Genomic DNA, 15,312 nt, shown 5'->3' with positions numbered 1-15,312 from the left:
ACCTGACGCGCCTGAGACGCGCTGAATAAATAGACCGCAAAGGGTTAATGCTTAAGATTGAATTGTAACTTCTGATGTATAAAAACAGAAGTAAAATCTTAGTCAAGAGTCACTCAACTTGCTAACTACAAGCTGCTGTGATCCATGCTCTGAAGATCTCTGATTGAGCTGATTGCTGTTGGTGTCGTATTTAGAAGTCTTTGCCTTTGAAGAGTTTCTGTCCTTACATTATATTCTACACTTCCATAGATATTTTGGAAGGTAAGAACTATTTTGAATCTATATCTTTTATATTGATGCATTGCTATAAGGTATAGGATTTATGTTTTAGTTGTGGAGAGTGATATATATTGGATGTTCTAGGATTTAGCGGTGGGCGTTTTTAGCTTTATGCATGCATAGCTTAAGGGCAAAACATGTTATAACCATAAATGTATTGAAGTATTAATGCTATTATACCTGTTAAAGCACTGCACTTCCCAGATTGCCTGTCAGCTGGGATTCGTCGTAGTCTATAACTACTCAATCCATTTTTAAGCATTTAATAAACCGAAGGGGTACTAATACTACTCTGATTCGTTAAAACTTCAAATCGAATGAGACTGTGTGAGTTTCTTGATTATTAAAAGTCATCTGGATACGTTGCAAGCCCAGTGCATGAACAATCCACTTACAGGAGTCCGAACCATCTCTATGTCCTCCTAAACATCTCCCCTGAGTTTAAGTGTGTTTAGAGTATATATATATATATATATATATATATATATATATATATATATATATATATATATATATATATATATATATATATATGAGTACATGTGAATCTGACAGTCTGTATGGCGAATTCACAAAACCTGCAAAACTGTGGATTTCCTTATCTCGCCCAACTTAATTCCAAAAGAGATGTGACACTCTTTTCAAGAACAAGACCCTTCATTTACTTTTAAACAGTTTTGCAACACTTTCGCATACCTACTGTACATTAAAAAAATACTATATTCACAATGAAGCCTACCTTTAGTTAACATCCCCAGCAAAACCCCATCAGCAGAAACTTTAAAGAGATATTTTAATGTGTCCTAATACACATTAATATACATTTTCTTTCTACCAACCTTTTGTTTCCTTGTTCCAGACCTCTCTTGCGCGGGGGCAGCAATAGCCACAGTCAATGTGACCACAAGCAGGCAGACAAGCAGCAGTGACTTCATCTTCAGAGCTCAACACTGAGCCACAAGCACAGTGCAGGGGTTTATATAGCAGCGCAGCTTACGGCTCCTCTCAAAATTTCAAAACCCTTGCAAAACGTAGAGGTTATGATAGAGTACTGGGTGGTAACATTTTTTTTTTAACTAACAAAACTAGCAATTTTTTTATATCCCTTTGGAACAGAAAACACTTTGGGGGTACCTCTGCACCTGGGAGATGTCATAAATGTCATAAAATGTCCTTGGCAGAGGTCAAGTTTAAAAAAAAAACCAAAAAAACAAAACTGAACTGCAATTTGGAAATACTCCATTAAAATGCATGTTCATTTGATTTCTTTTAGTTCAGAACTTGACATGCTAAAATAATTGAATCTATTCAGTCTTGAACAAAGAAGACTAGGCGGTGATCTGATTCAAGCATTCAAAATTCTAAAAGGTATAGACAATGTCAACCCGGGGGACTTTTTCGACCTGAAAAAAGAAATAAGGACCAGGCGTCACAAATGGAGATTAGATAAGGGGGCATTCAGAACAGAAAATAGGAGGCACTTTTTTTTACAGAGAATTGTGAGGGTCTGGAACCAACTTCCCAGTAATGTTGTTGAAGCTGACACCCTGGGATCCTTCAAGAAGCTGCTTGATGAGATTCTGGAATCAATAAACTACTAACAAACAAACAAACAAGATGGGCCGAATGGCCTCCTCTCGTTTGTAAACTTTCTTATGTTCTTATGTCTGCCAATGGGACTGTTAAATTCAGATTTTTTTTTTGACAGAGACAAAACTTATATTTGCTCTAGCTGTTTTACTAATGTAACAGGTCCCATCACCTTGACTTGTGTTCTAGAGAAGATCCCAGATAACATGTTCTGGCTAAACAGGACATCATTAAAAATTAACTTTAAAGGGTAAAATCCTTTTTTTGGAAGTCCTGTAATGTCCTTTGTTTATGCAGCTTAAAAGGGCTATTAGCTTTTGCCAATTTACTGTCCCTGTACCTTTTTAAGATGTTTGCAATAATTCTGAGTGGCTCAAATACTATGTTACAGTGCTTTGACCTGAGTTCAGAAGCTGCTCTCTGCTCTATTTACCAGCTTACAGTATAGATAGAAGTAACACAGGTTAGACCAGTGAAAGTGTATTTATATTAGCATAACCAGCTTAAAAGGAAATGTGATCCTTGGTAGTTCTTCACTAGATGGCATTGCCGCTTACTAACAAAAGGACACTTTGGCTTATCTAGTCTGTGTTACATTAAGGGGGCCGTAAAGTAGCATGCTGCAGCATCAAGTGCTGTGCACTGAATTGACCAGCAGAGGGATGTGGGTAGTAGCTGGTGCTTTGGTGGGCAACAAGGCAAGTCTGTTGTCCGCACAGAGGATGATAATACAGCATAATTTCTCAACAGTTGGTTGGTTTTGCTAATCGTGAGTTATAAATAAAAAGTATGAATTTATTCTTATCTGGACTCGTCGACTGAAAATGATTAGCTTACTCTGCACTATTATTTGTACATACCGGTAGTTCTGGGATTATTTAAACTATCTGAATTAGATAACATTTTTAGCCACACTTAATAAGATCGCACGAATGACATTAACACATGTGCACTACATGCTCACAGTTCCTACACTGGGTAGAATGGAAACGCTTTTCATGGTAATCATCAACCAACATCCTTTGAAGACCTGGATTAGTTTGTTGCAGTTTTACCCTAGAAGACAAGGGTGACTAATATGGAAATATTGCCTGCAAGTGATAGCTAAAAATGGTTTTGTTTTTTTTACATTGGAAGTTTTTACTATATATTTGTAGAAATTAACTTTTCAATTGATACATTGTTATTTTTTCCATGTGTATTAAATATTATAGATCTACAATTTTACAAATTTTAAGGTCATTTTTCCTGCTTTGCATCTATGAATGTGACTGGACATTCACAGTTAATTTCTGCAAATTATAACCTATAGTAATTCCATTAACCCTTTGCGGTCCATTTATTCAGCGCGTCTCAGTTTCATCAGGTCCAATTTATTTTCACACGCGCAGTTTATTTTAGACACGCTGTTTAAAAGTATTTTTTTCACAGTAAAACAGGTTTAAAAGGCACTGCATATCAACAGGACACTCAGTACTGCATTTCCAGCCCCGTTCCACCCCTTGTTCGTTGCATTTTTCACATACCTCTTTATAGTAGTGCATACCGATAAATCATCTCCTGATCACTCGTTTTATCACCAAACTCCTCAATAATGCGATGAAGCAGCTATCTTGTTTGTTTATGTCCATGTTAACTGTATTCATGAGATACGCCCCTTTTTTTTGGCTTTTCTCGGCTCCTATTAATTTACAACTGTCACATGTAGGCAAATTTCCCATCTTGGACCCTCATCCTCTACGACTGAAGATCATATTTACAATTAGCACTGTGCTAAGTAAACCGAAGTTAACAAAACTTTGATGTTAAACTTCCAATGTAACTCAGGAGGTTAATTTATGGGCTTCTCCCTGTAAGTTTGTTGTTTGTTACTAGTTCCGTAACACCATATGTTCATCGCAGTTGTTACTAGAAAATCCTGATTTCAGAGCCTGTTTTAGAAGTGTCTGGGTTTAGGTTTAGTCTTTAGAGTGAGCTCAGTCAGTGTGGATTTTCTGATATCCAAAGAGATCACACTGGCTATCATATCATGTGTGTTGTATATGAGCATGTGTATGTGTGTATATAGGACATAAAAATACACGTACACGTATGTGATCTTACCAAGTTCTGACATTTATAACCATGTCCTGCAGCTTTTTATCAAACTGTCTGCCAGCATTTCTTTCTAAAGATCAAAACCATTAAAAGCAGAAGCATGACTTTCTCCATCCCTAAGAATGTTAATGAGTATAATAAAGGTGGATTGTATCCTTAGTTATTTAAAAGTGGAGTAAACTGGACCTTCTGTTTGTGCAATTCTTTAACCTGCTCACCAGCATATTTAAACAATCAGAAACCTGCCGATTCCAAACATGACACAGAGTTTCCATGGTAATGCATTAGGCTTTCAACTGTTTGATACTTTCATAAGAACATAAGAAAGTTTACAAAACGAGAGGAGGCCAGATCTCGTCAAGCAGCTTCTTGAAGGATCCCAGGGTGTCAGCTTCAACAACATTACTGGGGAGTTGGTTCCAGGTCAACAATTATCTGTGTAAAAAAGTGCCTCCTCTTTTCTGAAAAGATTCAATTATTTTAGCCTGTCTGCATATGACATGCCTTTTAAACCCGAAATAATTCTGGTCGCTCTTCTTTGCACTCTTTCTAGAGCAACAATATCCTTTTTTGTAGCAAGATGGCCAGAACTGAACACAGTATTCTAGATGAGGTCTTACTAATGCATTGTAAAGTTTTAACATTACTTCCCTTGATTTGAATTCAACACTTTTCACAATATATCAGAGCATTTTGTTGGCCTTTTTATAGCTTCCCCACATTGTCTAGATGAAGACATTTCTGAGTCAACATAAACTCCTAGATCTTTTTCATAAATTCCTTCTTCAATTTCAGTATCTCCCATATGGTATTTATAATGCACATTTTTATTGACTGCGTGCAGTACCTTATACTTTTCTATATTAAATGTCATTTGCCACCTGTCTGCTCAGTTCTGAATACTGTCTATATCAGTTTGAATGACTTTTGCTGGTGCAAATTCAACAAGTTTGCTTACTATACCAGAATCTAAGTCATTAATGTAGATTAGGAATAGCAGAGGACCTAATACTGATCCCTGTGGTACACCACTGATTACGTTGCTCCATTTTGAGGTTTCTCCTCTAATCAGTACTTTCTGTTTTCTACATGTTAACCACTCCCTAATCTATGTGCATGCATTTCCTTGAATCCCTACTGCGTTCAGTTTGAGAATTAATCTCTTATGCGGGACTTTGTCAAAAGCTTTCTGGAAATCTAAATATTTTCTGCATAAATCTTCCTCGATTATCATATATCCTTTTTTATCCTTAAAAATTAACTCACTTTTATACATTGACAGCTAGTAAATACAAAATAATGTAGCCATTATACTCTAGAGCATCATTCAAATTACTAAATTTAACGCATTAGACTTCATGCTGCTACAGCGTCTCTCAGCCTCTCCCATGAAGCAAACTTTCCTCCTGCCACCAAATACATTTCTTGTAATGTGTTCGTTAGCTTAACAAAATTGTGTCAGTACACAAATGCCTAAAAAATATATCTGTACATACCTGTCAAGTCTTCCGTTTTGATCAGGACCCTCCCGTTTTCAACACCGATCTCCTGGTCAGAAACAATCTCCTGCCTGGGACCCATTTAATCTAGGAATTTCCTGGTTTGTATATTAGGCTACAAATGTATTATTTTTCTCCTATTTATTTAAAACATATAACAATATAATTTTGGAATTATGCATCACTGTTTTTGTTGAGCCAAAAAAAAAAAGTATTTTGTGCTTTGCTCCTTTTTTTTGCTACCGTGTTTGATTAGCTGTACAGCACTTTGAGATGTTTTGCATTTAGGTGCCATATCAAGTAAAAAATATTTATTATTATTATTATTATTATTATTATTATTATTATTGCCCCCACCCCCCACTGTAATATAATGTATGACATTACAGGTATATTTTAATGGTTACGTTGCCTGCTGGTGCATTCACAGAATAATGTACTTTGCATATGATCTTATTTCCATGTGATTTTTAACGAGTAATATATATATGCAGGTGTCCCTCATTTACCATGTTTCCATTTTTTTGTCCACTACCTATATATACCTGAGTAGAAGGAAGCAGGAAGGTGGATGCCCTGCTGCCGAGCAGTCACAAGACAGGTACTGGATGTACTCCTGGGTATTTTGTTAAACTGTGTGTTTTGTTTTGTGTTGTGGGGAACCGGCTTATCCATCCCACGTTGTAGTCAGGGTTGTTCCTGGAAGTTTAGTTAGCGATCCGAAGGTGTTTATTTTGTTTATTTTGTGTTTGAATAATAAGTGCGCTACCACGCTAAAAACCAAAGTTCCTGTGTTGGGTCAAGTTTTTAAAGGGGAAAACGAACCTGAAGATGCAGCTTTGTTACAATATATATATATATATATATATATATATATATATATATATATATATATACACACACATACACACACACACACACATACAGTGCCTTGCATAAGTATTCACCCCCACTTGGACTTTTCCACATTTTGTAGTGTTACAACCTGGAATTAAAATGGATTTAATTGGGATTTTTACCATTTGATTTACACAACATACTTAACACTTTGAAGGTGCAAAATATTTTTTATTGTGACAAAAAAGTTAATTAAACAAAAAAAAGACATTTGTTGGTTGCATAAGTATTCACCCCCCTGAGTCAATACTTGGTAGAAGCACCTTTGGCAGCAATTACAGCTGAGAGTCTTTTTGGGTAAGTCTCTACCAGCTTTGCACATCTGGATCCTGCAATTTTTGCCCATTCTTCTTGGCAAAATTGCTCAAGCTCTGTCAAGTTGGATGGGGACCGTTGGTGAACAGCAATTTTCAAGTCTTGCCACAGATTCTCAATCGGATTGAGGTCTGGGCTTTGACTGGGCCATTCTAAGACATTCAGCTTCTTCTTTTAAAACCACTCCAGTGTAGCTTTGGCTGTGTGTTTAGGGTCATTGTCCTGCTGGAAGATGAACCTCCGCCCCAGTCCCAGGTCTCTTGCAGACTGAAACAGGTTTTCCTCTAGAATTTCCCTGTATTTGGCTCCATCCATCTTGCCCTTAATCCTGACCAGTTTCCCAGTCCCTGCCGATGAAAAGCATCCCCATAACATGATGCTGCCACCACCATGCTTCACCGTGGGGATGGTGTTCTCGGGGTGATGAGCAGTGTTGGCTTTGCGCCACACATAGCGTTGTGCGCTAAGGCCAAAAAGTTCAATTTTGGTCTCATCAGACCAGAGAACCTTTTTCCACATGTTTGCTGTGTCTCCCACATGCCTTTTGGCAAAATCCAAACAGGATTTGATATGGGTTTTTTTCAGCAATGGCTTTCTTCTCGCTACTCTTCCATAAAGCCCAGCTCTGTGGAGCGTCCGGGTTATAGTTGTTTCTCGGTTAGTTGCTGTATCGGTTTCTCCCATCTCAGCTGTGGATCTCTCCAGCTCCTTTAGAGTTACCATTGGCCTCTTGGTTGCTTCTCTAACTAATGCCCTCCTTACCTGGTCACTGAGTTTTGGTGGACGGCCTTCTCTAGGCAGAGTCGCGATTGTGCCATATTCTTTCCATTTTTTAATAATGGATTTAACGGTGCTCCGGGGGATGTTCAAAGTTTGGGATATTTTTTATAACCCAAACCTGATTGGTGCTTCTCCAGAACTTTATCCCAGACTTGTTTTGATAGCTCCTTGGTCTTCATGATGCTGTTTGTTTAGATATGCTCTCTAACAAACTCTGGGGCCTTCCAGAAACAGGTGTATTTAATCTGAGATCATGTGACACTTTAATTGCACACAGACTCCATTCAACTAATTATGTGACTTCTGAAGGCAATTGGTTGCACCAGAGCTTATTTAGGAGTGTCACAGCAAAGGGGGTGAATACTTATGCTATCAAGACTTCAGTTTTTTATTTGTAAATAATTTTGAAAAATATGTAGATTTCTTTCCCCCACTTCAACATTATGGACTATTTTGTGTAGATCAGTGATAAAAAATCCTAATTAAATCCATTTTAATTCCAGGTTGTAACACTTCAAAATGTGGAAAAGTCCAAGGGGTGTGAATACTTATGCAAGGCAATGTATATACACGCTCACACACATACAATTCCAAATATGTGTAATAGTAAATCAATTTTTTGTTTGTTTGCTTAAAAAAAATAACCGAATTTTGCATTTTCCATTGTTGTGCTTTTTTTTTCATACGCATACTTTTTAATCGCATATTTTATTTTTCAATGGATACATTGCTACTAACAGTTTCCATTACAAATTCAGACCTCGCAAGTTTCTCTTCTCTGAGCTCAAATGGCATTGAAGCTGTCCGTCGTCACTCAGTTTGCCTACATCAATTTTGAAATGGATGAACATAATAATAAATGGACAGCAAAGTGCAAGCATTGTAACACAAAGGTGACAGAAGTGCAGGGAACTTCTTTTTCAAAGTAAGTGAAATGCTTTACATGTGTATAGCTGTTATATCTAGCGAAACATCAGTTATTACAACCAAAGGTCTGCGTGTTTTTTTATGTTTATTTAACAAACGCCTTTATCCAAGGCGACTTACAGAGACTGTGTGTGAACTATGCATCAGCTGCAGAGTCACTTACAACTACGTCTCACCTGAAAGACGGAGCACAAGGAGGTTAAGTAACTTGCTCAGGGTCACACAATGAATCAGTGGCTGAGGTGGGATTTGAACCAGGGACCTCCTGGTTACAAGCCCTTTTCTTTAACCACTGGACCACACAGCCTCATGTTATATAAATAAAAAATCAAAATACACAACGTGTAAAAATGGAGCTACCATCACACTTTATATATGGAGCCCTGGAGATTCGTCCAACTTTTTTTTTTTTTTCTACATCAGCAGAAGTTGAGGATGCAACAAACACTAGCGATTGTATCACAAGTGTCAAGCTCAGTTCGGAAGGATCCTAGCGTCTCTCGGCTTCCACGTGTCCCAGCAATATACTTAATCTCTTCCGAGTACAGGGGTTGCAGCAGGTATAAACCCTTTGTAGTCCATTTATTAAGTGCGTGTCAGGCGCGTCAGGTCCAATTTATTTTCACACGCGCAGTTAATTTTAGCCACGCTGTTTAAAAGTATTTTTTTCTGCAGTCAGGGGCAAGTATGACTATTCATGAGATACGCCCTTTTTTTTCGGCTTGTCTCGGCTCCTGTCGCTCCCACTAGGCCATTGAATGGTTTTCTCAGCTTTTTCCAGAGAAAAAACGACTAGAAACCAGTTTTTTGCGTCTTTTTGATGATGTCGGATAGGGTCCGACATTGGACCGGATAGGAATAATTGCAATGTCGGACCAGGTCCGACATAGGACCGCAAAGGGTTATGGCAAATTGGGGTATAAAAGGGGGTAAAATAATTGCAGATTCTGAATAACAAAATAAATCATTCAAGTTTCAAGTTCAACATTTTATTAAGATGTTTCCAATTATATGTAAATATTTCATGTAAATGTTTTATACACCTTTTCAGGGGGGTGTATTCCTAATTGAATTGATCGTAACTGGAAAAAGTCACTAGAACATTTGTCAGTTGTTACATTTTTTGTGTTTATTTTGTTTATCAAAAGAAAAATAAAGTTATTAACATTGTTGTTCTTCTAGCAAAAATTAATTTAGTTTATAAGGTTGGTCACAACAAAAATATATTGGTCTCAGTCGTGGTCTTGGTCTCGGTCTCGCTCTCGGTGCGTTTGGTCTTGGTCTCGGTCTTGGTGTGTTTGGTCTTGGTCTCGGTGCGTTTGGTCTTGGTCTTGGTCTTGGTCTCGGTGCGTTTGGTCTTGGTCTTGGTCTTGGTCTCGGTGCGTTTGGTCTTGGTCTCGGTGCATTTGGTCTTGGTCTCGGTCTCGGTGCGTTTGGTCTTGGTCTCGGTCTCGGTGCGTTTGGTCTTGGTCTCGGTGCATTTGGTCTTGGTCTTGGTCTCGTGCGTTTGGTCTTGGTCTCGGTGCGTTTGGTCTTGGTCTCGGTCTCGGTGCGTTTGGTCTTGGTCTCGGTCTCGGTCTCGGTGCGTTTGGTCTTGGTCTCGGTCTCGGTGCGTTTGGTCTCGGTCTCGGTGCATTTGGTCTTGGTCTTGGTCTCGGTGCGTTTGGTCTTGGTCTCGGTGCGTTTGGTCTTGGTCTCGGTCTCGGTGCGTTTGGTCTTGGTCTCGGTCTCGGTCTCGGTGCGTTTGGTCTCGGTCTCGGTGCGTTTGGTCTTGGTCTCGGTGCGTTTGGTCTTGGTCTCGGTCTCGGTGCGTTTGGTCTTGGTCTCGGTCTCGGTCTCGGTGCGTTTGGTCTCGGTCTCGGTGCGTTTGGTCTCGGTCTCGGTGCGTTTGGTCTCGGTCTCGGTGAGCCTGTTAAGCCTCCAGCTAGGAACAATTTCCTTCATAGCCGGCTGAAGCCGACGTACTCCTTTCAAATATTGCCCCACCAGGATGTGAGCTCCTGGGGAAACTGAGTCAGTTTTGAAATTGCAAGCTGAAATAGCTGGCAGATAGCCCTTTAAATGTAGAGGGGGATTTCCCCTCATCAAACAGGTCCTGCAAAAACTGCAGTAAAACTGCCATGGGACAGGTCGTGGGGTCGAACCCCCGAGGCAGGCACCACACACATTTGAAAGACACCCCACTTGTAACCATACTAGGGACGTGTGGACGCTGCTCTGGCATTTTGCAGGGTGTCAATACTGGACAGACCCAGATGGCTCAAATGCAGCCGTTCAGGGGCCAGACCCAGAGCTGCAGGCTCGATGGGTCGGGATGCCATAAGGTCTCCCAAGCTTGAGTGAGCAGTTTGCGGTGCTTGGGCAGTCTCCACGACTGGCCGCTCAGGAGCTGCATCAGGGCTGAAAACCAGAGCCTCCTGGGCCAATAAAGGGCTACTAATACCACCTTGGCCCGGTCCTGTCCGGCTTTTCTCCAGACACAGCGGGAGCATGGCGAGCGGTGGGAAGGCATATAACAGTTACCTTGGGGACTGTGGGTCTATTCTAGGGAGGCAAAGAGATCTATATCTGCTCTCCTGAATCTCACCCAAATGAGGCTCACCACCTCGGGGTGAAGCCTCCATTATGAAGCGCTGGGAACTGCTCTTCAGAAGAGATCCGCCACCCAGTTTGTCACCCTGGGCAGGTGTCCTGCCCACCGTGACAGGAAGGTTCTCGTGTACCCAGTGAAAAAGTTTACGGGCCACGCGGTAAAGGTTGGGAGACCTGTATGCCACCACATTTCTGGAATGTCACTACCATGAGCACTCTGATGAGATGAAATAGCTCTAACACAGGCAACTATCCTCTGTACTCTGCCGTCCAACAGAGTGGACAGCATGCACCTGGAGTCCAAGCACACTCCTAGATAGGAGGCTGTCTTAGTAGGTGTGAGCTGGCTCTTTGCATGATTCACTGTGAGGCCCAACCATTGAAGGTGCCAGGTGACAAGTTCCATGTGGGCATTTACCTGTGCTGCACACAAATGAGCCAGTTGTCCAGATAATTGATACTCTGATGCCTTTGAATGGGGCCAGGATACCTTCCATGCACTTTGAAAAGGTATGAGGAGCTAGAGATAGGACAAAGGGCAAGACCCGGAACTCGTTTGCTGAAAGGCAAACCGCAGGTACTTCCTGTGCGCTGGTTTTATAGGGATGTGGAATTAGGCGCCCTTAAGGTCGACTGTGGTGAACCAATCGCTTGGCCTGATTGACTGTAACAGCTGTTGCATAGTCAACATTTTGAACCTCCTTTGGCTCAGATACAGGTTGACCTGTCTGAGGTCAAGGATCGGTCTGCCACCATCCTGCTTGGACACTAGGAAGTACCTAGAGTAGAATCCTTCCTCTAACTGGAATAGCCTGTTTTTGCAGCAGAGTTGCCAGACACCACCGTGGCGTCCTGTGGGTCCGTGACTGAAATTACAGTCACGCCCAGAAAGGGAGGGGGACCGAGCATGAACTGCAGTGAGTAGCCTGTCTGAACGGTAGTAAGCACCCAGATGTCCGTGGTGCACTGACGCCTATACTACAGATGGCTCCCTGGGCCTGTGGCAGAAAACTTGGCCTGAGGCTTCTGCCTGCGCGTCGAGAGGCTGAACACATTGTAGCCTCCGCGGCAAGCAGCTGCGGGCCGGTTGTGGACACCACCTCTGGCACCAGGCGCAGGCGGCTGTGCAGGTCTTTGAGGCTGTTGGGGCTTAGGGCACCAGTTTGCCAATGGTTTGAGCACTGGGGGTGGTCGCTTGGGAAACAAGCGCACCAGCTCATTCGTGGATTCACACGCCCAGTGAGAGCACTGCAGTATCTCGTCCACCCAGGAGCAAAAGGTATGCCCTGGTGTAATAGGGTCATCCAACAGCGGTGCTTTGTCCCCGTACCGTGTGCCTGGGAAAGCCAAAGCTGCCTGTGTGTGGCTACCAGCGCAGCCAGGTTTCTACCTACAGCCTGCCCACTCAGTTTTGACAAACAGATCAGGTTCTTATTAATGAAGCCACCTCTCGGTCTTGCCCAGCAGCTGCTGTCACTACATATGTGCCGCAGCACACGCTGCAGACAGGCCTGTGCTTAGTCTCTGTGAAAACAGAATAACAGAATGAGAAAAGAAAAATATTTCTCTCAACAAAATACAGTAATAGCAATTACTTAACACATTATACAAACCATCTCGTAATTTTGGCCGAAGTCAAAACAAGAATGAAACAACTCCAGATGGAGCTATTCCAGCCTGCGGGGCGAGCACAAAGTCGGCTGACTTACGTTGCTTGATCCCTGGGAAGGAGCGACTCAAGCCGCTGGCTTCACGCAATGCACAAGGCTGAAGCAAGATGTAACAAACAACAGGCTGTAGAGCACAAACACACATAATTAGTAAAACTAATAAAGTGATTATTATTTTTAATAACACATATAATTTGTGTAAAAACGCAATAAATGTGAAAATCTATAGCACAAAAAGTAACAAAAAGTAACACGTACTTGTCTGAATAGGCTCACCTGTCAGGCCAGTTCTTGAAAGGTAAAATGGCACTTCGATCTGTGCGTGCAGTTCTTTATACCCTCGGGGACAGGCAGCTTTGTTATATCTTATTCAGGTTTCGGGTCTTTAGGTGTTAAATACCCATTTGGTAATGGTTACATTTCGTACTTGAAAGGGAAACGAGTAATCTGAGTCGGAGAAGGAAATATAAAAAATAAGAGAGTCATAGCATAACTTAAACAATGCATGATGCATTTCCCTCTTAAGACCCTCATACAAGATTATTACTAATTTTTAGGGCACTTCAAGTATTGGAATGCACACTTACAGTATCAAAATACATATTTAGACTTCAAAACATGTTATATTACTGTAAAGCAGAGGCTGGTCACCCTTTGAGTGCCAGAAATGCCCTGGGTTTAGCTCTACCCACCTCTGAGTAGGAGTACTAGCGTGACAAAGTAACTAATATTTGGTCTTCTACACTACAAGATATTTTTTATGTATCTGGAGGAACAAGTTTTAGTACCAATCCGGTCCTTATGAACTACCCTCCTCCCCCCAGTTACACTGAACAAAAACCAATAAACATACACTACCACAAAATGGTTTTGTTTCCCACTGAGGGTGATGGTTGAGATTTATGAAAAATACGACTTTAAAAAGGGACTGTGTATGCATTAAGAGACATACAATTAAAAGCTATACCATTTCCCACCTCCCTGCTCTCTCAGAAGGACCAAGGCTTGTCTCCTAACCCTGCCCAGTACCTCTAGCAGCTAATTAATAATGAACATCAGGGTTTTGTATGTTAATTCATGACTGCATTCAGATGTCACACAAACTCACATTCAGCAAGTGTAAGTGAGCCTTAATGAGATGGACATTGCACCACATTCAGAGACCTCACACAACATCAGGAACTGCTCTCCTACTGTCTGTTGTGAAAGAAACAGATACAACAAAATAATCCAGGGCCCATATCAATACATTGTTGCCAACTGTCTAATTTAATAACATAATAATCATAGTAATGCATGACCAGTTGAACTTCTAGTTTTGACAATCATGCCATTTTGTGTCACTGAATATCAGTGAGGTGTTCTGATATTCATGACAGTATGCAAGTCATAGGTTTCACACACCATCACATCACATTGTTTTGTTTATATTACACAGCTCTCCTACTGAACACAGGGCTTGCAATTCACTGTCAATGTTAGTGGGAAGGACGCCTCTGTATTTAGATTCAAGCTAGTGTTTTGGAGGCAATTGCCACAACTTTTGTTGGACCATGAAAATTATGCGGCAGAGATGTTTGTCTGAGAGTCAGCTGAAGCAATTACACCACATCTTTTTGGTTTAAAATAAAATACTTTGTTTACTGGTATCAACAATGTTCTATTCGTTGAGCCAAACAGCAAATATATATATAAATAATGTCTCTGTGTATAGGAACACCTCCTAAGAGAACACTTCGCCTAAGGGAACACCCTTGTGGTGAAACTGATTTTTCCCATTGTAAATGCGCCGGCTAAAGGAACAGGAACTTCACTTTAAAAAAAAAACACACACACACACCTTTTTGGCACCGCTAGCAATTTGTTTACAACTGATACAGTACTGATTTGTATCCTGATAACTCATCATCACAATCAAACTTAAATTCAAATGATTTATTCAATCTTTTCAAATGTGACTTGTCTTCGCGAGAGTGTCTTGAGGTACATCGATTGGTTTATTCAATCTTTCCAGAATCGCTGTCATATCATTGCCTCATTTTGTATTCTGATTTTCACGAGTGCACCTCATCGCTACAAAATGGCATGTAAACATTTGGAAATTGTTAGAGCTCCTGATAAAAAAAACCTGAAGTCGCCAAGCAATTAGATGTTTTCAGTTCTGGCGAGTTGCTTCGCCATTCTGTAAAATAATTTTGTGCATGTCTTGAATATTGCTCCTGTATTGCTGCTGCATTTGTGTGTATGGGTGCTGTGTTAATTAAGTTTGACAGTTAGTTTATTAACTTTAGTTTGTCTTAGGAGTTGACCACCAGGCACCAGAGTTGGGTTCAATTTCATTTTTTCAATTCTAATCCCACTTCTCTTGTAATCAATTCAAATTCCTATTCCAATCATTTTGCAACAAAGGCTTTATATAAATTAATGAAGTTGTCAGGTAACCTGATAAAGCCTACGGTATAAACCTCAGTAAAGACTACGCCATAAAACGAAATAGGAATTGGAATTGTATAAATGGGAACTGGGATTGAAAATGGAATTGGAATTAAAAAAATGGAATTGAACCCAATTCTGGTGCCTGGTGGTCAACTCTGTCTTAGTCACACTTTTTGGTTTATTAAGTGAAAACAAAAAATAACAATTAAATCACATCACATTAAGAATAA

At 40.6% G+C, this 15,312-nt stretch overlaps 1 protein-coding gene across 1 annotated transcript; it reads right to left on the bottom strand.

Moving 5' to 3' along the window:
• Positions 1-8,206: 8,206 nt before the first annotated feature.
• Positions 8,207-15,214, bottom strand: LOC131736831 (proteoglycan 4-like). Its single transcript, XM_059022154.1, has 3 exons — positions 13,755-15,214; positions 12,923-13,093; positions 8,207-12,770 (listed from the first exon to the last, which is right to left on the bottom strand). Exon 3 carries the CDS (start codon positions 10,467-10,469, stop codon positions 9,573-9,575), a length of 897 nt encoding a protein of 298 aa, XP_058878137.1. The 5' UTR covers positions 10,470-12,770; positions 12,923-13,093; positions 13,755-15,214; the 3' UTR covers positions 8,207-9,572.
• Between the last annotated feature and the right edge of the window lie 98 nt (positions 15,215-15,312).

The sequence above is a fragment of the Acipenser ruthenus genome, chromosome 4 (assembly GCF_902713425.1).
Source record: "Acipenser ruthenus chromosome 4, fAciRut3.2 maternal haplotype, whole genome shotgun sequence".
NCBI lineage: Eukaryota > Metazoa > Chordata > Actinopteri > Acipenseriformes > Acipenseridae > Acipenser > Acipenser ruthenus.
This window is presented reverse-complemented; position numbering and strand designations above follow the sequence as displayed.

Bases quoted from the DNA above. Each gene is read 5' to 3' on its own strand.
- LOC131736831 (XM_059022154.1), bottom strand. From the start codon at position 10,469: ATGAGGGGAAATCCCCCTCTACATTTAAAGGGCTATCTGCCAGCTATT.